The sequence below is a fragment of the Peromyscus maniculatus genome, chromosome 22, assembly GCF_049852395.1.
Source record: "Peromyscus maniculatus bairdii isolate BWxNUB_F1_BW_parent chromosome 22, HU_Pman_BW_mat_3.1, whole genome shotgun sequence".
NCBI lineage: Eukaryota > Metazoa > Chordata > Mammalia > Rodentia > Cricetidae > Peromyscus > Peromyscus maniculatus.
The window spans coordinates 17,605,932-17,630,831 of NC_134873.1; the positions used below are offsets into that span (position 1 = coordinate 17,605,932).

At 48.0% G+C, this 24,900-nt stretch overlaps 1 protein-coding gene across 1 annotated transcript; it reads left to right on the top strand.

The window, feature by feature from the left end:
- The first annotated feature begins 1,724 nt into the window (after nt 1–1,724).
- On the top strand, nt 1,725–24,615 carry Gckr (glucokinase regulator). The gene is given in 20 exon segments (XM_042266940.2): nt 1,725–1,883; nt 2,343–2,498; nt 2,881–2,949; nt 4,005–4,073; nt 4,444–4,517; nt 4,910–4,976; nt 5,197–5,250; nt 6,516–6,610; nt 10,032–10,137; nt 11,700–11,818; nt 12,233–12,331; nt 12,496–12,593; nt 12,920–12,996; nt 13,337–13,433; nt 13,983–14,080; nt 14,168–14,251; nt 22,351–22,500; nt 23,687–23,821; nt 24,216–24,350; nt 24,352–24,615. Coding segments are annotated over 20 exon segments (1,878 nt in total). The 5' UTR covers nt 1,725–1,823; the 3' UTR covers nt 24,388–24,615.
- The last annotated feature ends 285 nt before the right edge of the window (nt 24,616–24,900 follow it).

A 24,900-nucleotide genomic window follows, 5' to 3' on the forward strand; every position in this document is an offset into this window, starting at 1 on the left:
AGAGCTGGCCCCGCGCGCTCCGCTGCAGCCCGGCTGGGACGCGCGGGCCCGCCCCGCCCCGCCGGGGTTCTTGCCGCCGTCATCCTCCCCCCCCCCTCCCCACAGCCCTGTTCTCTCGGGGCTCCTCCCACGACCCTCCCAATGGCGGCCTGCAGGGCCCCTATCCCTTCATCCTCCCTGCCCTAGTAAGATGAACTGACTAGGGTACCCGGACAGGCGCAGGTGCCAGGGTCTCGGGCACCTGAGAGAGCCCCTCCTTCCCGGCATGAAATTAGCCAAGTTGGGAGGAGGCATTCCATCTCCGAATGCAGGAGGGGGCTAAGAGGAGAGGAGACCGAGAGGTGGAGATGATAATTGTTTTAACAGTCTCTTGGAGACTGCGTCAGCCTTTTAAGTCTCTTTCCCATTCATGATCTGATTTGATTCCGTTCTCTTTTTCATTCATTCTTTCATTTATTCAGCAAATATTTACTGATCATCTTCTGTGTGCCTGGCTTTTTTTTTTTTTTTTTTTTTTTGGTTTTTCGAGACAGGGTTTCTCTGTGTAGCTTTGCGCCTTTCCTGGAGCTCACTTGGTAGCCCAGGCTGGCCTCGAACTCACAGCGATCCGCCTGGCTCTGCCTCCCGAGTGCTGGGATTAAAGGCGGTGCCTGGCTTTATAAGAGCTGGAGACGACTTCAAAAAAATGCTGGGAGGATAGGAACAATTAAAAAGCATCTCTCTCTCTCTCTCTCTCTCTCTCTCTCTCTCTCTCTCTCTCTCTTTCGTGTGTGTGTGTGTGTGTGTGTGTGTGTGTGTGTGTGTGTGTGTGTGTCTAACTCATTTGTTTTAGAGAAGTCCATTAACCTGCGCCTCAGGTTTCCCACCTGTGAAGCATAGAAACCTGGAACAGTTGTTAGACTATCAAATGGACACACTGGACAAGGTTCTTTAGAAACCTTCCGCTACTGTATGGAAGGAAGAGTGTTATTAATTTGCACCAACTTGTTAGTTGTTGCAAAATTCATTCAGGAAACATGGAAGTCCTTAAATGATTCCATATTTTAGCTGAGTATGAAATCTGTGTGATACTAAATAACAGACCACTTCTCCGAGCCTGTTTCCTCATCTAAAAGCCAGGCTGTCAACAATGACTTCTAAGTGTCTGGGGATCCAGTGACACCTACCATCTACAGGAGAAAGATACTGGCTGTATTTAGGGCAGGTTCCTCTTCGGTCCTCATTCTTCTGACGGTATTTCTATTTCTGTGACTGTTCCTCTGTGGTATCCAGTTCGGTGTAGGGACACCCGGGGCCCAGCAGCTTCTGATGCTTTTCTTTCTGAGAGGAGAGGATAAAATGGGCCAGTGGGGCAGGGAAAGACTGCAGGCTGACACGTGATCAAGCCATGGCCCAGGTCCTCTGACTCCTCTGACCCTGATCTCTGGCCTTCAGAGGCATTTGGGCTCCGGAGCTCTCTTGATCAGGGATTCTTTCTGACCTGGGTGTTGTTCTGCACATCCAGGCTCCCAGCCTTCCAGAGGGCACTGTGCATGAAGGGCAAGAGCAATGACCCTCTCCTCTTCTTCGAGAGCAAAGCAGAGGCTGTGGAGACAGAGGCTGTGTGAAGAGCACCCTCAGGCGCACCCATGGAGGGCTGGGAAGCTAGGGACAGGAAAGGGTGGGGAAGAGAGGGGTGTGGGGGGCGGGGCTTAGAGACACAGGGTTAATCATCTCCATGGCTCTCAGATAAGACCCTGCCAGCTGGAAGCAAAGTTATTGTCACCAGGGGAGTTTGTGTGACTGCAGAGGCAGGCAGGACAGAGTGTCCACAGTGTGGGACCATGCCAGGCACAAAACGATATCAGCATGTGATCGAGACCCCTGAGCCTGGCGAATGGGAGGTGAGGCCCTTTCTCAATTTCAGCCCTCTACCCTGATTCCTAGAATAGTTTCAAATTTGGACTGGCCTCAGCCCTAAGCTTCTGTTTCCTGCCTCTTCCTCCTCCTCCTCTTCTTCTTTTGGCTTTTGAGACAGGGTCTAGCCCAGGCTGGCCTCAAACGTGCTGCCTATCTGAGGAAAGCCTTGAACTCCTGATTCCCCTGCTGCCACGTTCCAAATGCTGGGATGGAAGGCACACACCCGTCATAAGCATCTTTTCCTTGTCTTCCCTTGTGATCCTCCGTCCCTAATAGACTCGGAACATCACATGAAGACTAAGTTCTTGATATATGACCGTGTGTGTGTGTGTGTGTGTGTGTGTGTGTGTGTGTGTGTGCCTGCTTCCACTCCCACCTCCAGTCCAGCAGGCAGAAAACAGACTTTGGCTTCCTGTTCCTGCCCTTGCCCCCCTTCTGTCTAGTTGTCAGGGTATGAAGTGGCTGTGCCAATCACAGAGAAGTCCAACCCACTGACCCGGAACTTGGACAAAGCAGACGCAGAGAAAATCGTTCAGCTGCTGGGGCAGTGTGATGCTGAGATCTTCCAGGAGGAGGGGCAGATCATGCCCACCTACCAGGTGACCCAGAGTCAAGCCTCGGACACTGCAGAAGAGATGCCAAGCCAACCACATCTCAACCTCTACCCTCCCAGACTATGACTCCTGATTTTGGAAATCCTAGGCCCTCTCCTCCATCCCAATCCACCATCTTCCATTTCTTCCCTTTTCTCCTCATTCCCCCCCTTTTCCCATGTATTTATGTATATGGTGGGGGGATTTATTCCATGGGGAAATGTATGGAGGTCAGAGGACAACTTTTGGGAATCAGTCTGTTCTTTCATCATGAGGGTTCCAGGGATCGAACTCAGATCCCTGCTTTGCGGCAATCCCCTTACCCAATGAGCCATCCCAATGCCTCCTCCTCCGTTTCTTCCTACTGATTCCTGTCCACTCTCTACAGCGGCTGTACAGCGAGGCCGTTCTGAGCACCATGTTGCAAGTAGCTGGGAAAGTCCAGGAAGTCTTGAAGGTGCGAGCTCTCCACCTGCTTCTCATCCAAACGTGTTTGTTCCCTATAATGTCCTTCTTTCTTGGGTCTCCAGCTCTCATTTTTATAAATCTCAACTCTTTATTATCTTGCTCTTCCCTTTGGATATTTACTGTTATCTTGGTCATCATAATACTTATGATAATTACTAGATAAATAATACTCTATCATCAGCAGTACATTTTCTAATTTTGTTTTGTTTGGTTTTAGTTTGGTTTTTCAAGACAGAGTTTCTCTGTGTAGCCCTGGCTGTCCTGGAACTCACTCAGTAGCTCAGGCTGGCCTTGAACTCACAGAGATCTGATTGCCTCTGCCTCCCGAGTGCTGGGATTAAAGACATGCACTACCACTGCCCAACTTAACATTTTCTTTTAAAAATTATTATTATTTTTTTAACATGTATGGTTGTTTTGCCTGCATGTATGTCTGTGTACTACATGAGTGCCTGGTCCCCATGGAGAGCAGAAAAAGGTGTTGGATCATCAGGAACTGGAGTGACAGATGGTTGTGAGCTGCCATGTGGGTGTGGACAATCAAACCTGGTTCCTCTCGAAGGGCAGCCAGTGTCTTAATCGCTGAGCCATCTCTCTGGCCCCAGCCATGAACCTTCACACTCACTACCTTCACAGAAACCTGTGAAGTTGCTATTATTGTCTTTTTTTTTTTCTCTTTCCAGACCAGAAAACAAAGAAAGGGGGATCCCAGTAGCTTGCTCAGATGTATCCAGCTGATAATTGCTGGGTGCTTCTGCTTTGAGTATTTATTTGTATTTAATTGACAAAGCTGCTCCCAAGTCCCTGCTGGAATAAGTAGGAATTTTAATGAATAGCTTAGTCAGGGAGGACAGCCAGGAGGATTTCTTTCTCCAAATCATTGTTCTTGTTTGCTACCTCACACAGCCTATGTTCTACTCAATTTTATGATGACGGGAAGAATAAGTAGTTCTAAGTCTTCCTCCATTGCTGACAAAGGAAAACAACAAGTATGCTTCTCCCCTGAGCTGGACCCTGGTGACCCAGGCTTCTCTCCTTCCACAGGAGCCTGATGGAGGCCTGGTCGTGCTAAGTGGGGGAGGAACCTCTGGCCGGATGGCATTCCTCATGTCTGTGAGTACGCTCATTCCCTGTTTTCTCTCTTCCTTCTGGGGTGTCACCCAGAACCACAAAGCTCGCCAGAGGTAAATTCTCTCAATAGACACATTCTCTCCCCACCTCCTTTCCAAAGGATAGGAGCCCAGGAGAGAGTCTGATTTCTCTGACCCCACTGGAGTGCTACCTTCCTCTTGTTAATCTCCCCACATCTCACGCATCGCTAACCGATCATCCCCAAGTTGCATCTTTAAGTGGGAGATGACAAAGAAGTTAGAGTTAACTATTGGTCTAAAAGACCATTCTGCATCCTCAATCCTCTAGAAATTGAGAATCCACATTACATCGTCTTTATCGTTCCCTCTTAGTACCCTCTCCTCCTGGACAGGTCTCTTTCAACCAGTTGATGAAAGGTCTTGGACAAAAGCCTCTGTACACATACCTCATTGCAGGAGGTGACAGGTAAGTTACCTTGACCTGTGCATGTGGCCCGAACATTTTTTTTTTTTTGAAACTGAATTTGAATGACTTTAGTCAAAGATTATATTGAACCTCAGTCTCCACCATTCTGCATAGTCTTCTATCTGGTCCTTCACAGACTTTTATTGCCTACCTGGCCTTGTAGGTATTTGAGTGTTTTTTTTTTTTTTTTTTTTTTTTGTTTTGTTTTGTTTTGTTTTGTTTTGTTTTTTCAAAAACTCTGTGGTGTATCTACCTTGGTCTGCGCTAAACAGGAGGTGCCCATTCAATGACAGCTTCCCCCCATTCCGTTCTTTCAATGTGCCCTTTCCTAATAAACTCTAGGTTCTGCTTCTTAGCCAGTGCCAACAACCTGATTGAGTGTGCACCCTTAGGTCTGTTGTGGCCTCTCGGGAACGAACAGAAGATAGCGCCCTTCACGGGATCGAGGAGCTGAAGAAGGTCTGTGTTTTCCAATACTACTCAACTAGAGACACCTGTAGGTTCCTTTTCATAGGGTTAGAAAAGGCCAACCCCAGCCAAGGCCTGGCCCCTACTCTGGTCCTGATTTTCTCACACAGTAGATTTGTACCCTGGTGACCTCCCTGTCACCCTGACCAACCCCCCTCCAGGAGACCGCCCTGCTCCCGGGCACCCTAACTCACACCTCCTCCATTCCCAGGTGACTGCTGGGAAGAGGAGAGTGATTGTCATAGGAATTTCTGTGGGACTCTCCGTAAGTGTGAGGGCGGGCTGATGGGGCCATTTGACAAGAGGAAGGGGGTGGGGCTAGTACGGCATGGAAGGTGGATTGATGGGCCGGGTGCTAGGAAATAGAAAACCAACACAAGGAATTTTATTTTAATTTTCACCAACTTCGATCTGTTTTTTTTCATGGATATGAAAAGAGGGGGAGGCAACTCCATCTCAGAATAACTGTGCATTGATTCATCACCAGCCAAGATGGACCGACTAGTCCAGGGGTCAGCAAGCTATGCCGGCAGTCCTTGTAGCCAGCTGCTTGAACTTGTGGACCGTTTTTACTGGCGTGCAGTCTTTGTGTTTACTTAGACTTCATGGCCTCCTTTGTGCTAGGCTTAAGTTGTTGGACAGAGATCACAGGGCCCACAAAGCCTGCAGTATTAATTAATCTCTGGCTCTTCACAGAAGAGTCTGGCCCCTGGCTTCCATCCCCACCGGCAACATCAGCATCCACGGGGACTTGTTAGGAATACTGGATCTCAGGCTCCAGCGGGTCAATCTGCGTTTTAACAAGATTCTCAGGATGTTTGTATGCGAACCACTGGATGAGGTTTCCTGTCAACCCCACAACAGTTTTGATTCTAAGAGTTCAGGGTGCAGAGCATTAGATCTCAGCAGGTGTATGATGAGGAAGAGGAGGACATTGGCCTCAAGGAGGTCATTTCAGTTACAGTTGTGATCGGCAGTTTCCCAGCTTCATCATTTGGAGGATTTCCGCAGAGGAACATAAGAAAAATGCAGCGCTAGCTGGGTGACTTTTGCCTGTAATTGGAGCACTCAGGAGGGAGAGGCAGAAGGATGGCTGTGTGTTCAAGGCCAGCATCAACTGTACAAGGAAATCATAGCTCAGAGAAAAAGTAGATCTGGCCGGGCGGTGGTGGTGCATGCCTTTAACCCCAGCACTGGGGAGGCAGAGCCAGGTGGATCTCTGTGAGTTCAGGGCCAGCCTAGTCTATAAAGCCAGATCCAGGACAGGCACCAAAACTACACAGAGAAACCCTGTCTCGAAAAACTAAAACAAACAAACAAACAAACAAACAAACCCAAAAAAGAAAAAGTAGATCTGCTACCTTTGGGGTCCTTGTAAGAAGTAGGCTCCCCTACATAAAATTTGGGCTCAAGTCTTAACTTGACTGCGGCATCTGTACTTCTAGCAAGCGTGCCGGGGCAGGTGCCATGCGGACCTTGGGGAAGACGGAGTGGCCTCTTTAATGTGTCTTCCTCTCTTGCTCCCGCCAGGCCCCCTTTGTGGCAGGCCAGATGGACTACTGCATGGATAATACAGCCGTCTTCTTGCCAGTCCTGGTTGGCTTCAACCCGGTGAGCATGGCCAGGTGAGGCTTCCGTTGGGACTGGCCGGGCCTTGGGGGAGCCCGGGAAAGGGACATGTCAAAGTCCACAGTGTGATCAGCGGGAGGCGGCAGATGGATCTACAATCTTGCTTGCCAAGCCTCAGAATGTCAAAATAAATAGGGGCTGGCCCCGAAACTTCTGAAGTTTTTATCGGTCGCTTCATTTCCAGTGGTCCCTCCTTGTTTCAGGAAGGGTGGAAGGCAGTTTACAAAAGCCACATAAGCCAGGCGGTGGTGGCACATGCCTTTAATCCCAGCACTCGGGAGGCAGAGGCAGGCGGATCTGTGAGTTCGAGGCTGGCCTGGTTTACAGAGGACAGCCAGGACAGTTCCAGGACAGCCAGGGCTACACAGAGAAACTCATGTATCGAAAAAAACAAGCAAACAAAAACAAAAGGTACATAAAACAAATTCAAAGCAGGAAGGGAAGTAAAAAGATAAGAACTAGAAGGAAAAAGCAGGATCAGGAAAGGGTATACCCCAAAAGTCTATGCTTTTATCTGGGGTGACCCCCAAGCGTCTTCTCAGAGTAGCAGTGGTCCCAAGTGGCCACCCACTCCTCTTTCCATCTTCTTTCTTGCTCTTTCTTTCATTATCCCAGGACCCCTTTGGCTCCTCTTTGGCTGCTCACATCTGCCCCTCCTCCCTCTTGAAGCCCTGTGTTACGGAACCACACCTTCTTGGGAGGAGAGGGACAAGGTCTTGCTATGTAGCCCAAGCTGCCCCATCCAAACGGCCACTTGGTCTGACCTAACACTCCATGTCACTGGCTAATACTGTGCAGGTGTCGTTCTTTATCGATTTGGGGTAAGGCCATGAAATGTCTATTTTGTTAAAGCATCCTTGGCGATTGATTCTAATGCAGAGCCACGTTGGGGGAACCCTGCTAAATAAGCCATTGGGTCGGATCACCCTATGGCACTGAGGGCTTCCTGTCCATGAGGGACTGCAGTGAGAGAGCCTGGTTCTTTTGGAAGTTCTCCTCCAAGTCCCAGATTCCAGGCTTGTAGTGTAACTCATACTAAGGTGTAAATGAATCTGTGATACTCTTAACCCTGATCCTTTCGTGGAGGACGCTTCTTCACCCAAAATATATCTGCAGCAGCGGGTGCTAATTTCAGGCCCTGTGACTAAGTGAAATGAAGAATTTCAAACAATGTAGGCGTGGAGACCTTCCAGTTGTTCCTTAAAGCGGTGGCTCCCTGTTTTGGCTCATCTTCAGAACTGTCTCGGAAGCTCTATAAAAATACAGTTTAGGGCCGGGCGGTGGTGGCGCACGCCTTTAATCCCAGCACTTGGGAGGCAGAGCCAGGCGGATCTCTGTGAGTTCGAGGCCAGCCTGGGCTACCAAGTGAGCTCCAGGAAAGGCGCAAAGCTACGCAGAGAAACCCTGTCTCGAAAAACCAAAAAAAAAAAAAAAAAAAAAAAAAATACAGTTTAGGGCTCTGTGCATGCCTGCTGAGGCCAGCCTCAGGGGAGATGTGGTATCCAGAACTGGATGGTTACTGCAAAACAGAACCCCTCCCCCCCCCCCCCGGGGGGGGGGAGGTTTGTAACTAGAGTTTTCCTGCCTTGTCCACAGTCAGGACAAATCTTTGTCACCCGCCAGTCCCACAGCAGCTCAGACCCAACCAAGTAAACACAGAGACTTATTTTGCTTACAAACTGTATGGCTGTGGCAGGCTTCTTACTAACTGTTCTTATAGCTTAAATTAATCCATTTCCATAAATCTATACCTTGCCTCATGGCTTACTGATACTTTACATGCTGTTTGTCAGGGTGGCGGCTGGCAGTGACTCTTTCTACCTTCCTGTTCTTTTATTTCTCCTCTCTGTTAGTCCCGCCTATACTTCCTGCTTAGCCACAGGCCAATCAGGTTTTATTTATTGACCAATCAGAGCAACTTGACATACAGACCGTCCCACAGCACAGCCAAGTGCAGACCATCTCAGACACCTGCACTCAGGCCCGTGGTCCTAATCATCCTCTATGCGGACCTGCTGGGTAAAGCCACGAGGAACCCAAGAACGGGCTCCCACAGGACATACAGAACATCCCACAGCAGGGGTGTTGATGTTCAGCGAAGTCTGGGAATCCTAATTTTTACTGCACAATGTTGGTGCTTTTTCTGTTCCCTCCTTGGGTCTAGGGAAGGAGAGGCAGGCAGATCTCTGTGAGTTCAAGACCAGCCTGGTCTACAGAGTGAGTTCTAGGACAGGCTCCAAAGCTACACAGAGAAACCCTGTCTCGAAAAACCAAAAAAGAGTTCAAGAAGGGGCTGGTATGGGCCTGTAATCTCAGTGCTGGGGAAGGAGAGGCAGGAGGATTCCTGGGCGTGCTGGCCAGTCAGTCTAGGTTTAGTATCTCAAAAAATAAGATGGAGAGTAATTAAGAGAAGATAGCTGGGGTTGGCCTCTGACCTCCACACACAAGTGCATATGGAGCCGCACACATGTGCATACACACACACACACACACACACACACACACACACACACACACACACACGAACACACACACCACATACACACACGCAAAGAATAAAATAAATAGTTCAAAAAATTATGAAATCTTGTCAGGGATGTGATGATAAGGGACAGTTAGGGATGTCATGTGCAGGGGTAGCTCAGTCTTTAAGGTCCTGGCACACTGATGAATTCACAAATTATCTCCCACTTCAGAAGACCCTAATTTTTTTTGACATTCCAGTTTGTAGCTAAGCACATAGACTGCACCAGCTCTCTTGTCTCATTAATGCATTGCTTCGTTCCTGATTCATCAATTGTGGAATATTCACCAACAGATGCTGCAGTTAACAGCATAACTTTATACCTCATTAGGGACCAACAATCTCCCTCAGGTAGTAAGGGTTCATTCCTTGGAGAGATTTTTAGATGTATTTCCAAGAAAGGGAAGGGTCTCAAAGGAGTCTAAGATGGAATATGAGGTGGTAATTTTTTTCAAGATTGATTTATTATTGTGAATACAGTGTTCTGCCTGCATGTATGCCTACAGGCTAGAAGAGGGCACCAGATCTCATTATAGATGGTTGTGAGCCACCATGTGGATGCTGAGAATTGAACCCAGGTCCTCTGGAAGAGCAGCCAGTGTTCTTAGCACTGAGCCATCTCTCTAACCCAAGGTGGTAGTTTTGAATTTGGCTTCCAGCTAGAACTTGAAACTTGAATGTTGGCTTTGTTGCTGGCTTTTGGTTGTTGTTGTTGTTATTAACCCAATCCTTGGGGTTCAGGGACACACCACCCCAAATGCTCCAAAGCATATTTCCCTGTGAAGTAGTTGACCTCTGACCCCACTCTCTCACTGACCCTCACTACTAGCCGAGGCCTTTCCTTCAGAGTCTCACAGGCAGTCTTTTTTCTTACGTGTTTTTCTGGACCTCAGAAATGACCCCATTGAAGACTGGAGATCGACATTCCGGCAAGTAGCCGAGCGGATGCAGAAGATGCAAGAGAAAAAGGAAGCTTTTGTGCTCAATCCTGCCATTGGGGTAGGGCCCAACTTTCTTTCCTCTATGCACCTCTTCAGGCATGTGGGAATTGCTTGCTACTTACTGGGAACCTTTGATCTTCTAGTCCCTGTTCATAAATCCCCAAGGCATTTCATGTCAATGCACATGGTTTCAACGAAGTCCTATTTTCTCTTTACCTCAAAATGCTTTTTTAAAAATCTTTATTTCAACCCTACTTATCAGTAACCAGTAGGCACTTCTAGGGTCTAGAACAGTCTAGAAGAGCTAGAACCGTTTAGAGTCTAGAACAGTTTAGAAGAGCTAGAACAGTTTAGAGAGTCCAACAGTCTAGAAGAGCTAGAACAGTTTAGAGAGTCTAGGACAGTTTAGAGTCTAGAACAATCTAGAAGAGCTAGAATAATTTAGAGTCTAGAACAGTCTAGAAGAGCCCTTTGCCATCTATGCATAGACAGCAGCCTTCACTAACCAACCACTCACTGTTAAGTCTCATTCAGTCTCTTTTACAGCTTCAAATGTCAAATATGGATTTAAAAACTTGCACACAGTTTTATTCTTTTGTTTGTTTTGTTTTTGTTTTTGTTTTTTTCCAGATGGGTTTTCCCTGTGTAGCTCTGGCTGTCCTGGATCTCACTCTGTAGACCAGGCTGGCCTCGAGCTCACAGAGATTCACCTGCCTCTGCCTCCCAGGTGCTGGGATTAAAGGTGTGCACCACCACCGCCCATCGCCTGGCTTTTTTCTTTTTTCTTCTTCTTTTTTAAAATTTGTTTATTTTTACCTCTTTATGTGCATTGGTATTTTTGCCACGGGTGTTAGGTCTCCTGGAACTATAGCTTCAGACAGTTGTGAGCTACCATGTGGGTGCTGGCAATTGAACTCGGGTACCCTGGAAGAGCAGTCAATGCTCTTAACTACTGAGCCATCTCTCCAGGCCCCGACTTTTTTCTTAACTAAAACTTTTGCTCCCTACCTCCCTTTGTCAGTGGTGGGCACCCCTGAGACCTTCCTCTTGATCTACCACTGAGCTCAGTCCCCAACCCCAGTCTTCTGCTCTTAATCACTGGCCACGCCGTTCCCTCTGCTGCGATCTCTGTGATGTGCGGTGTTACAAATCACCCGAGTGCCTGCTCCATGTGTCTGTCCAAAGCATGGGGAACTTGGCACTGAGGAATGGCAAACTGCCGTAAAACAGGGTGGGGAAGGTTCTCAGAAAGAAGAGTATTCTCTGAAAACGCTGGACCCAGAGATACACTCACTGTGGCTTCCTCCTGAGTCTTGGATCCACCATAGAGACGGCCAGAGGTGGCCCTTTGCTTCTGGTCTCCTCCCGTTAAGCACGCTCCAGCACCCGTTCTCATAAAACAGTCAAGGCCACCAGGAAAAGATGGGCTCGGGGGTCACTGATCAGAATGCACATCCTGTGGGGACCACCAACCACACTCACACCCGGGAGTCACCAATCACATTCCATGTTGGTGGTCACCGACACCACTCCGTGCTCAGGGGTCGTGAACTGTTGAACTGGTAGACTTCTGGGTTGTTCTCTTTCTCCCAGTTCCTCTAAGTATCTTTGCCTCCTTAGCCCGAGGGGCTCAGTGGCTCCTCCCGGATGAAAGGTGGGAGTGCCACCAAGATCCTGCTGGAAACTCTGCTACTCGCGGCCCATAAGACTGTGGACCAGGGTGTTGCGGTCTCTCAAAGGTATGGAGGAAACAGACACGTTGGGGGATCAGATCCATGCAGTGGTGACGTGGGGGAGGAGGTGGGAGGTTCAGAATCCAGAGGCTAGCTTCCAAGATGCATGCAGGCTAGAGGCCGCTCTGCTTTGACATCTTTCCCTTACCAGAGTCTCTGGCCCAGGTTCAGAATGCTCAAGCCCACCCTCTTCTTGGCTTTTGTTTTTCCCACTTCAGCCCTCTTTTAAAATAGGACCCTTTCTGCTCTTATCAAAGGGGCTCTTTCTCCCTCCTTCTTCCCCCGCTTCCCTCCAGCAGGGAATAGCAAAACTTATTTGAAAAATGGGAATTGTGTCTTCCCTTAGGTGTGGGTAGGGATACCTAGATCTTTTTGCGGGGATACCAGGCCCTCTTTGGGAGCTAATGAATTTTCTTCCAGATGCCTTCTGGAAATCCTGAGGACATTTGAGCGGGCTCATCAGGTGACCTACAGTCAGAATTCCAAAATTGCCACCCTGATGAAACAAGTCAGCACCAGGTGTGTGGCTGTGCGTTTGTAGAGGACATCTTGAGAGCAGGGCACGGTCTGAGGGATGTGTTAATAAGAGTGATGGATGGGTCCACGTGCTGGAAGGCCTTGGGTGTTTCCTCTTGGGTTGTTCATGGTGATCATGTGTGTCCTGGCCTCTGACTCACTCTCAGCCTGGAGAAGAAAGGTCGAGTGTACCTAGTTGGCTGGCAGACCCTTGGCATCATTGCCATCATGGATGGAGTGGAATGCATCCACACCTTTGGTGCTGGTAGGCCCTAGTCCTGATGCTCTTTTCAAGTATCCCAGCCAATTGGTCCCCTATCAAAGCGTTTTCCTGCAGACCCCTGAGGTTGCTTCTCCAGTGCTTTCCATAAAGAGGCATTTCAGTCAAATGCTTTTTCCATTTGAAGCACCAAATTCCACCTCGTCCTTGACCTCTCAGCTCCCACCTCAGTGCTTGGACTATAGCTTCCCCCCCAGATTACCGCTCACCCCGCGTCCCACTTCCCGACCCCATGACAGACCCTTCAGCAGAGCCTTAGTCCTATCTCCCAAAGCCCGCCATTCTTTTCTCTCTGATCTTAAACGTCCCAGATTTCCAAGACGTCCGTGGCTTTCTCATCGGTGATCACAATGACATGTTTAACCAGAAGGCAGAGCTCACCAACCAGGTTGGAAGAGGACAGGCCTTGGGAAGTTTTGGGGCTCGTTGGTGTTCAGAGGGCAGTGTGGGAGTGGAGCCTGGGGGTGAGGGAGGATGAGGGGATAAACAGTCAATGTAGGTCAGAGGTCACGGAGCCTCAAAGCAGTGAGTACGGAAGACTCTGGATTGACCCTCCACCACTTGGCTTTCGTTCACCTTTGGTAAAATGCTACCATTTTGAACACTGATTTTTTTTTCCAAGTGAAGTCAGAAGGGCTGCATTAGACGTCCCCTAAGGTCCCCCTCAGTCAAGTCTATGCTCTTGAGTGTCCTACTGGGAGGAACTCGCCTATCTTCTTCTGTCCCAGGGTCCCCAGTTCACCTTCTCCCAGGATGACTTCCTGACTTCCATCTTGCCATCCCTCGTGGAAATTGACACTGTGGTCTTCATTTTCACCCTGGATGGTGAGAGGGAAAATGGAAATGGGGGGGGGGTGTTGGAAGCAGCGGGGGTTCAGAGGAGCTGCCGTTTTGAGTCTTGGGGTGCCTCATCAGAGGAGGATGTCTCAAAACACCGTGACCAAAAGCAGCTTGGGTAGGGAAGGTTTTTTTCCTTTTTCTTTTTTTAACCTTACAGTTTATAAGTCTATCACTGAGGGACTTCAGGGCGGGAACCAGAGCAGAAGCCATGGACGAACGCTACTTACTGTCTTGCCCCTCATAACTTGCCCAGTCTGCTTTCTTATGGCACTCAGGACCACCAGCCCAGGGCTAGCACCGTCCATAGGGAGCTGGGCCCATCAATAATCAAGAAAATGGGCCACAGGCCAATCTGGTGGGGACATTTTCTCAACAGAAGTTCCCTTTTCCCACATGATTCTGGCTTGGGTCAGGTTGACACAAAACTACCCAACACATAGGGACAGAGTGAGCGTCCCAGCAGGACCCCAGGGTGGCAGGAAGAACAGCTTCATAGCCCGGCCTTTTAACTCGGGTGCCTCCTGTCCCATGCAGATAACCTCACAGAGGTCCAGGCGTTGGTGGAGCAGGTGAGAGAGAAGACCACGAACATCCAGGCCCTGGTGCACAGCACTGTGGGACAGTCCTGGCCAGTGAGTGTCCAGCAATGGGGAGAAGATCTGGGAGTGGTCCAGCCAGGCCTTCTGGAGCACACCACCCGTTTATCTCTTCCTCCTCAGGCCCCTCTAAAGAGGCTCTTTCCCTCCATCATCAGCATCACGTGGCCGCTTCTTTTCTTTGATTACGAAGGGACCTACATCCAGGTAGGTGGGGGATGAGACCGCAATGCCAGCAGGAGTGGGGTCCAGAAAGCCCCCAAGGCTAGATGGCAAAGAGGCTCCATACCTGTTTGTCTTCTTTCCCCCCCAAGCCGGGCAAATTCTCAAATGATCAGGTCTCTAAACAGAGTTGCCAAGGCAACAGGGTTCGGTTCTTTCTAGGAGTGTACAGAAAGGGCCGGACAGGCCACCAATCACCACAGGCACATTTGTTCTCTGGGACAGGTTAATTGTTGATGTTGAGGTCATTAACATCACCAGAAAAGCGTTTCTTTTGCATGGCACACTATGTGGAACATAACGCAGATGTGACCCTGATGGAGTCCTTGTGCAGTGGAAATGACAATCCAGGAGACACCCAGAGAGGAATCGTGGGAATACTGAGCAGTTTGGTTTGGAGCGGACACCGGGAAATCTGGGTGTCAACCCAGCTCTGCTGTGTGTCCCAAGAAAGAAAACTTGTATCTCTGGGCCCGACTTTTCTTACAGTCAATCTGCCTACCCTTCATGGGACAGAACCAGGGTCCAGAAGAAGTGCTGGGTTATGATCTTTCATCATTATTCAAACTACTTCCAGACTTTACCGGACAGAGCCAGCACACAGCCTCACTGAACCCAGAGCTCTTACATAACTGTCTCTCCTTAGTGGGAAATCCACTCCCCTTAGTCTTTTGTTCTAAATGGCGTTCCTGTGTCGTATCCCTTCTTCTTGGCATGCTTTCCATGTTCACATTCTCCTCCGACATTGCCTGTTTTTGAAGACGTCTTCTCTGAATAACTGTACATTCTTATATTCTTCTTCACACTTACACAATCATGATGTTTAATACAAATACAAATTATAGCCTAATGAATATTCATATATATTATGTCAGTTCTTACAGCAATCTCCTAAGGCATGTGTGTTCAGTTTTGCCATCTCTCCAGCCCCTTATTCCCTTATTTCTGTTTTCTTCCTTCTTCTTCTTCCTCTTCTTCTTCTTCTTCTTCTTCTTCTTCTTCTTCTTCTTCTTCTTCTTCTTCTTCTTCCTCCTCCTCCTCCTCCTCCTCCTCCTCCTCCTCCTCCTCCTCCTCCTCCTTCTCTTCCTCCTCCTCCTCCTCCTCCTTCTCCTCTTTTGTTTTTTGTTTTTTGAGACAGGGTTTCTCTGTGTAGCCCTAGCTGTCCAGGAACTTGCTCTGTAGACCAGGCTGGCCTTGAACTCACAGAGATCTGCCTGCCTCCACTACTTAAGTGCTAGGATTAAAGGTGTGCACCACTACCACCTGGCTATTTCTGCTCCTAATGTAGTGACATTTTATTTAAAGTTTGTCTTATTCAGATCGATTAGTTTTGTTTTTTTCCTTGTGGTTTTCAATCTTTCACTTGGTGCTGGCTTCTTCTCTTTATATGGAATTGTCTGAAGAAAAGGTTTCCATTGGGACGTTATTGTACTTTGCTTGTGGTTGCTATGATAAAACACTCACTGAAGGCAACTTGGGAAGGTTAAGACTTTCATCTTATACGGTACAGTCTATCATTGCGGGGAGTCAGGGCAGGAGCTCAAACAGGAAGCAGGAGCAGAGGCGGGACCATGGGGGAAAACTGCTTCCTGCCTTATTCTTCTTGGCTTGCTCAGTTTTCTTTCTTCTTAAATTTTCTATTACATTTTACTATGTGTGTGTGTGTGTGTGTGTGTGTGTGTGTGTGTGTGTGTGTGTGTGTGTGTATGTGTGTGTGTGTGTGACAGAGACAGAGAGACAGAGACAGACAGAGACAGAGACAGAGGGAGGCAGTTGCCTCTCTTCTTCTACCTTGTGGATCCAGGGGATTGAACTTAGGTTGTCAGCAGGCACCTCTACCCACTGGGCAACCTCACCAGCCCTCAGCCTGCTTTCCCATACAACCCACAACCACTTGCCCAGGGGTGGCACCACTCACCAGAGTGGGCTGGGCCCTCCCCCATCAGTCATCAACCAGGAAAATGCCATATAGACATGCCCACGGGCCAGTCTGATGGCGGCAGTTCCTCATTTGAGGTCTCATCTTCCTGGGTGACTCTAGTGTGTGTCAAACTGACAAAACCCAGTACTTGCTGACCTTTGGTTGTAGGAATATTTTTGATAGTGTAATGGTCTTCACTTTTTTTTTTAAGATTTATTTATTATGTATACAGTATTCTGTCTGCATGTATGTTTGCAGGTCAGAAGAGGGCACCAGATCTCATTACAGATGGTTGTGAGCCACCATGTGGTTGCTGGGAATTGAACTCAGGACCTCTGGAAGAAAAATCAGTGTTCTTAACCACTGAGCCATCTCTCCAGCCCAGTCTTTTTAAAAAATAATTTATTTTTATTTTATGTGCATTGGTGTTTTGCTTGAATATATTGTCTGTGTGAGATCTTGGAGTTACAGAGAGTTGTTAGCTGCCATGTGGATGCTGGGAGTTGAACCTAGGTCCCCTGGAAGAGCAGTCAGTGCTCTTAACTGATGAGCCATCTCTCCAGGCCCCCCCTTTTTTTTTTGTCGAGACAGAGTTTCTCTGTGTAGTTTTGTTGCCTGTCCTGGATCTCACTCTGTAGACCAGGCTGGCCTCGAACTACAGAGATCCGCCTGCCTCTGCCTCCCGAGTGCTGGGATTAAAGGTGTGCGCCACCTCCACCTGGCTGGTCTTCATTTTTAATTTGAAACATTTTGCTCTACTCATCCATCCTTTGCCACATTTACTTCATCCATTTCTTTTCCCTAGCTCATCTGAAAGAGAAGTGAAGCCATCTTATACTTCACAGTGTGCCAGGCAGAGTGGCACATGCCTGTAACCCTAGCATTTGGGGGGCAGAAGCAGAATCAAGAAGAGTTCAAGGCCATCCCCAGCTCATAAGAAGTTTGAGGTCACCCTGAGTTACATGAAACCCTGCCCCCCCCCAAAAAAAAACCAAACCAAACCAAACCAAAACAAAAAAACCCAAAACTTCACATCAATCACTTCAGAATACATCCGTTCTGGGCAAGGACATTTGCTCCTCTAAGTATGATATAATTACCCACTCTGGGAATGACAGTTAATCTGATACCATTACCTAAATTCAGATTTCCTGAGATATCCCTGGGAAGTTGTTATTCTCCAGATCTGGAATCCGATCAAGGATAATCTACTGACTTTAATCAGTAGGTCTCTCTGCCTTCCCTTAGCAGTCTTTAGTCTTTTGTTTTTTTTTTGTTTTTTTTTCTTTCTTGTCTCTCATTGACGTTGCTATTTTTAGAAGTCTAGGCAAATCTGTTTCCAGAATGTACCTCACATTTCCATAATGTACAAACAACTTCTGTATTGTTTCTTCATTGCATTCAGGTTTATGTTTTGTTTTTGTTTTTGTTTTTTCTTTTTCTCTTGGAGGAGACTAGAATGTCGCATCAGGAGCTGGCATCTGTCTCTTCCTTGGCGAGGCTGTGGTGACTTATTCAGTGGCGGTGATGGCTGCTCTGTTGCTTTGCATCCTGTCACCCAGCTGTCCTTACCCACTGCGTTCGCATCTGCTGCTGATTTCTCCTTGACTCAGTTATTCCCATGGTGACTCTCAACTGGTGATTTTCTATTTCTAGCTCTTCCTCTTATCTATATTCATTAATTGGCTTCCTTCTCCGAGGAACTTCCTGTTCATGCCCCACCCCATCTGTAATTGTTTAATGTCATTATGGACTCATGAATTTTCTGCTGTTGTTAAATGTTTAGATTTTTTAAAGACAGGCTTTCTATGTAGCCAAAGCTAGACTAGAACTCATCATATATCCTAGACTGGTCTTGAACTCATGACCCTCCTACCTCAACCTCCTGACTACTGGGATGATAGACATCCACCACCATGCATGACTTGGATGTATTTTAATATATTCTATTTTCTTTTTTTTTCATATGTATGTGTCTGTGCCTGCTTGTCTGTATGTATGCCATGTGTGTGCAATGCCATGGGACAGAAGAGGGCATCAGATCTCCTGAAACCGAAGTTACAGGAGATCGTGAACTTCCCAGTGTGGGTGCTGGGAAAAGAGCTCAATCCAAAGCAAGAGTAACAAGTGCTCTTCATATGGGCCATCTCCACAGCCTCTTAGCACTCTCTCTGTCTCTCTGTCTCTGTGTGTATGTGTGTCTCTCTCAGTCTCTCAGTCTCTGTCTCTCTCATTTTCTGAGACAGGGTCTCTCTGTGTAACAGCCCCGACTGTCCTGGAACTCACTTTGTAGACCAGGCTGGCTTCGAACTCACAGAACTCTGCCTGCCTCTGCCTCCTGAGCACTGGGATTAAAGGTGTGCACCATGCCTGGCTTCCCTTACTATATTCTCTTAATACTTGTTTTTCATTTTAATCCTCAGAATGAAAGTTTGTTCAAGATGGCTTCCTCAGGCCTATTCATAGCCATATTTAAACATACTTTGCATGTTTCTTTTTGAAAAAACAAAATGGAAAACAAACCAAAATTAAAAAAAAACACACACCCTTATTTCTGGGCAAAGGGTGACATACATTTTACATGTCATGTGCGTTGCTTAACTTTTCTGAATGTTACTCAGTGGCAGTGTACATATCTCTTCTTCACTTATAGCTGAGTATGTACACGTATGATAATTGACCTGACCGATCCCTTATTTGGGGCATCAGCTTGTTTTCAACATTTTCCTTTTGCCAGTAACGAAGCAATGATTGTGCACGTATCTAAGTGTGTCTTTGAGATAAATGCCTAGAAACGTCAGATATTTGTCGAAGGTTACATACAAACAGAATTTTGTTGGAGGTCGTGATCTTTAATTCACATTGCCTTTGTACCGCTCGCTTTTAGCAGCTGGAGTTTATATTTATGCTGGCTCCATACAGCCTCCCAGAGAGTCCTGTCTGGCTTCATTCAATTTCTGTGTAATTTCCATTTTTTATGTATTATTTATTGACATTTTAAAGTAGTGGAATGGTACCCAGGGCCTCACACATGCTAGGCCAGTGCTCTGCAACGGAACCACACCCCTGCCCGTATCTCTAGGACATCAGAGGTGGAGCATCTTCCCTCTGCTCCCCTTTATTCTCCTCCCCGCTCTCTTTTGCTCTCTTACCCCGTTTTTCAGTTGTCCTGGACCCCCCTATGTAAATCATCTTGCCTCAAGTCCATGATGATCCCTCCCTGCCTGCTTCCAGCGTGCTGGGATTACAGAGGTCCACCACTGGGACCAGCCTTTGCTTCTTTTTTTCTAACAGGCTTTTAAAACTTTTCTGACTCCCTTGGCCTTGAGTTCTTTATAAAGCCATTAGTGTTCTATTTCTGATACATGTTGTAAATATTTTCTCTTGGCTGTAGTCTGCAAAGAGTCTGCTTCAGTTTTTCCAAGGTTGAATTTGTTAATCTCACTATTACCATGTGGGGCTTGGAGCCCAGGAAGCTCCTCCCACACCCCAGGCTGGTATGGCACCTCTGTGTTTCTTCTTGCAGTTCTTAGGACTTTGTTTATTCTTGTGGAAGCAGTAAGGCATGAACTCATTTATATCTTTCCAAGCAATTACCTAACTGTCTTAGTTACTTTTCTGTTGCTGTGACTAAACACCATGACCAAGGCGACTTATAAGAGAAAGCATTTAATTGGAAGCCCTGCTTCCAGTTTCAGAGGGTGAGTCCGTGGCCACCAGAGCAGGGAGCAGGGCAGCAGGCAGGCGGGCATGGCGCTGGAGCAGTGGCTGAGAGCTTACATCTTGAGACACCAACCAGGAAACACAGAGAGTTAACTGGGAATGTCGTGGGCTTTTGAAACCTCAAAGTGACTGTGGAAGAAGCATTCAAATATGAGCCTATTGGGGTCCTTCTCGTCCAAACTACCGCACCAACTGTCTCAGTTTGTTAAGTACAGCTGCTCTTGAGTGATGCAGGATGTTCCATGTGCACTGGTCCAATAACAATACAGTGAGTTTGCATGCATTTTTGCAATGTTAGAAGCATTCTGGATTTTCTAGTTGTTCCACTGGCCCGTCTGATGATGCACTGGTACCATGAGCTTAATGATAGAGGATTTATGGCATGTTTAATATGTGTAAGTATTATTCCTCCCTTATTAAATATTAAGGACTTTCCTAGCTATAATTGCAGGTTTATTTTTTCCATTTGAACTTTAAAGTCATTCATGTAAATTTTAAAATAACTTTGTTAGTGATACTTAATGGCATAAATGGCTAATAATATAACTCAGATTTAACTGGCTTCTTTCCCACAGGCAGTGTCATAAATGGTATATAGCATGGTATAAAACACCATGACCAAAAGTAACATGGGAAGAGAAGGCTTTATTCCATCTCGTAACTCTCAGGTCAAACACCGCCGTCGCTGAGGGACGTCAGGGCAAAGCTAAAGCAGAAACAGAAGCCACAGAGGCGCTGCTCACTGGCCTGCTCTCATGGCCTACTGTCATGGCCTACTGTCATGGCCTGCTCAGCTTGCTTTCAACCCCCATCACTCCTGCAATAACGACAAACAGGACATCTTTAAAAAGTGAACAGAAGAGTTTCTAGTACTCGCTCTTCCAAGGACTTGTGTGACAGTCTCATACGGCCACAAGGACAGAGACCCTGGAGCAGAATTAGACACCGCCTTAGGGAGACTATAGCTCGTGGCTAAGTCCCAGTACTTAGCTCCTCCTACATTTATGGGATCTATGGATTTAGGGATCCTTCAAGGGTCAAATAAAGACTCTGGAGGCTGGATAGATACCCTAGCAGTTCAGAGTGAAGGGACACCAGCCCACTCGAGCATTTGGCTCCAGCAGGCCTTGCCCTTCTCCCCCATTCTCTCTGCCTTGCTAAAAACTGTTAGATTACAGTCCGAAAGCAAAACCAGGAAGGCCTTTTCTTTATTTGGACATTTTCCTACGCCAGACTCCCTGAGGATGAGTGCCAAAGTCCAGTGATCAAAAGCTCTCTTGGGTTCACCTAATTAACATGCCCAATCAAAATATCCCACCACCTCCTAGCCCATTCTAACACAGACCTCCCCTTTTCCTCTTCTTAAAAAGGACACCTGCAAGGTCATTTGCTGCTGGTTTCTGTTCGAGTCAGAAAGCAGCCACTTTACCACGCCCCCCCCCACACACTTAATAAAGAACCTCTCAGGCTGGGCAGTGGTGGTGCACGCCTTTGATCCCAGCACTCTGGAGGCAGAGACAGGCAGATCTCTGTGAGTTTGAGGCCAGCCTGGTGTACAGAGCAAGACCCAGGACAGGCACCAAAGCTACACAGAGAAACCCTGACTCAACCCCCAACTCCCCAAAAAAAAGAATCTCTCTGTGAAAAAAGATGTTTGGGTGTGGTTTGTGCCTAATGGGGGTTCTGGAGGAAGCCCCGCTGTTTGATCTCTTTCAAAGAGTACTGGCTGCTCTTCCAGAGGACCCAGGTTCAATTCCCAGCACCCACACAGCAGCTAATAATGGTAACTCCAGTTCCAGATGCCCCCTGCTGGCCTCCTAGTTCACTGAACACATGTGGTACACAGACACACATGCCAGCAAAACACCCATACATGTTAAAAATACATGTAAATAAATCTTTCTAAAAATAAAGTGGAATGTTACACATGAAAACTGAGAGAAGAAAGGCCAAATTCACAACTGCCTTATTAAAGCAAACTTTAATAAATATTGACAAGAAAGATGGACACTGGCCAGGTCCATACCCGGGATTCCCAGAGTATGGTGCCTTCGTCCAATCGGGGGCAAGCATACATCCTGAGTATGTCCTGCCCATGTACCTCCTGCCTACCTTGTGATCAAGCACATCTTGTGTAGTTGGGGCAACCAATTTTGTTTACTGGAAACACTTGGCTTGTTATCAGACATGAACAACAGCCCCCAGCATTCCAGGAAGTTATCTGTCCTTGGGCAAGTGGAGCTGACAGGTTAACTTTAGTCCTCAAGATCCTAGAATAGAAAGGAAAGAAGATTGTTAAAGCTTGTTCTCATCAAACAGAGGATCTGCGTCTTGGTGTCTGGTTTCTTAGCATGGGTTTTCTGTGTTATCTTATGGCTCTCTCACCCTGCTTCTCTCCCAGCCTCTTAACTTCTGGCGTTCCCGTGTGCTTGCATTTTAGAAGTTCCAGCGTGAGCTCAGCACCAAGTGGGTCTTGAATACAGTGAGTACGGGGGCTCACGTGTTGCTGGGGAAGATCCTACAGAACCACATGCTGGACCTCCGCATCGCCAATTCCAAGCTCTTTTGGAGGGCACTGGCCATGTTGCAGGTGGGAGCCTAATGGGAGGGCCCCCAACCTTGATTGCCACATAAGGTGTTGTTGTTGTTGTTGTTGTTGTTTGTTTGTTTGCAAAGTCGGAGAGGGGTATAGGGTTAAGAGCTAGTTTTTCCACAGGTGTATCTTTCTCCGGCATATCCTCCTGTCTGTATCGCATGCGCCCAAAGGTACATAAGAGTGAAACTGTAACTACCAGGTGGCATTCTTTAAGTTTCAAGGATGCAATAGAAACCCAACTCTACCCAAGCAACGGTGGCGCACGCCTTTAATCCCAGCACTCGTTCGGGAGGCAGAGGCAGGCAGATCTCTGTGCGTTTGAGGCCAGTCTGGTCTACAGGGCGAGTTCCAGGACAGCCAGGGCTACACAGAGAAACCCTGTCTCAGAAAAGAACCAACAAACAAACTCGTGTTGCTCTAAGCCAAAGCCAGTGAGTTTCCGTGTAACTGAACAGTTCCAGGACAGATGAATGCTCTTGTGACCGGACCTAGAAACTTCGGTCTCTAGCTCTGTTTCTCCTCTGAGTTGTTCTCAATCTCGGGTCCATTCTCTTCCTTAGGGGCCACAATTAGTGCTAGTCTAACATCCTGACAATCAGTGGGAAGTAGTCTTTCTGTTCCTTGCCACTCCACCAGTGCCTGGTGGAGGGCTCTTATTGGCTTGTCTTGGGTCATGTGCACAACTTTGAACCAATCGCTGTCCTCCAGGGAGAAAGGGCTCCCTGCTCATCTGCTCTGTGTACTTTCAAGACGCAGGTGGGGCGGGATGGGAGATGAGCTTGATTGCGGCCTCAGAATGGGGACCAACAGTTATCCAGGAAAAGAAAGGGGCCAGTGCCAGAAAGGAGAGCCAATAGACGCTGACCGGAGAACATGATGGGTGGCCTGGAAGGTTGCTACCCTTGGATCGCAGCTGTAAATCTCACCAATTTCCCACTCCTCATGGGCCAGCCATGGTCCACCACCAACTCCTTTAACTCAGTTTTTCGTTATACCTCGTGGTTATGGGATTGTCGGAGGGGACAAATTCTCCGGTGTCTTCTGCCGATCTTCAGGAGCCCAACACCCCGACCCTCACCCTCCCACCCCGCCCACCTCCTCAAATCCCTTCCTTCTCCTGTGACACTGTTCTCCGTTCTCCTTGGCATCTGCCCTGACACGGACCTTACTACTTCGACAGCGGTTCTCTGGACAGTCCAAGGCTTGCTGCATCGAGAGCCTCCTCCAAGCGATCCATTTTCCCCAACCACTGTCAGATGATGTCCGGGCTGCTCCCATCTCCAGCCATGTCCAGGTTGCCCACGAGAAGGAAAAGGTATCCTTCCCCCTTGCCGGCCATTCAACCAAAACTTTCTGAGGATCTTAAACATCTATGGAACTTGGTGTGACACTGGATTTACAAGTTCAGAGATCCGTGCCACATGGAGCTCCCATTTGGAGGGGTAGGTGGACGGGGGTAGGGGTGGGGTGGGGAGGCGTGACTGTGACAGGAACTACAGAGGCAAAAAAAGATACCAACAAAGGGGCTTCTGTTCTGCCTTGGAGGGGCATCAAGAAGGACTGAGAGGCTTTTGCACAGGACTTCTTTCTAGTCTTGGTAACAGCTTCCTATTCCTGCACCCACCTTACCTCCTGTGCCCAATTCTCTGCCTCTCCCAGGGTCTTTCTCACATAACCTTTTCTCCAGCTCGCCCTGCCCCTTCCCACAGGTGATCCCCACAGCCTTGCTGAGTCTGCTCCTCCGGTGCTCCATCGCGGAGGCTAAGGCACGCCTGGCTGCAGCTCCTTCCGTCTGCGAGGCTGTCAGGAGCGCCCTCTCTGGGCCGGGTCAGAAACGCACCACCCGAGCCCTTGGAGACCCTACAGCCTGGAGTGCACTGAATTGATGATTCTGGGACCTCGAAGGGGCAGAGCCGTGGTCCACTCCCACGAGGACTTGTGCCAACAATACACGTGGTGGTGGGACAATCCAGTTTCGGGGAGTGGGGTGGGGGGAGCACTAACAACCCAGGATCGGGGAAGAGTCCCGCTCTCAGCTGGATCATTTCCACTTTTACTGGCATCTTCTGATCTCAGAAATAAAACTAAATGTCTTGCTTTGGAACCTAACCTTGCAAAAAGTCAGTTATCACAAACAAGGAAAATGGGGGCACCAGATAATTTCGGGCAAGAGAGAAGGTACTATTCATTAAAGAAAGACAATCCCAATGAGACAAGATCCTTCTGACTAGAATGAATGCCACATCTACTTAGAGACCAGTGAGCAGAGGGCTTTCACTGCACCCTCTCCCTGTGTTTGAAGAAAGAGCAAAGGAACTCTGGATGTGCTGGGGACCCTTTGGTGGTGGGATCCAAAGAACACTAGAAACTTGTCTGCACAGCTTTAGACTTCAG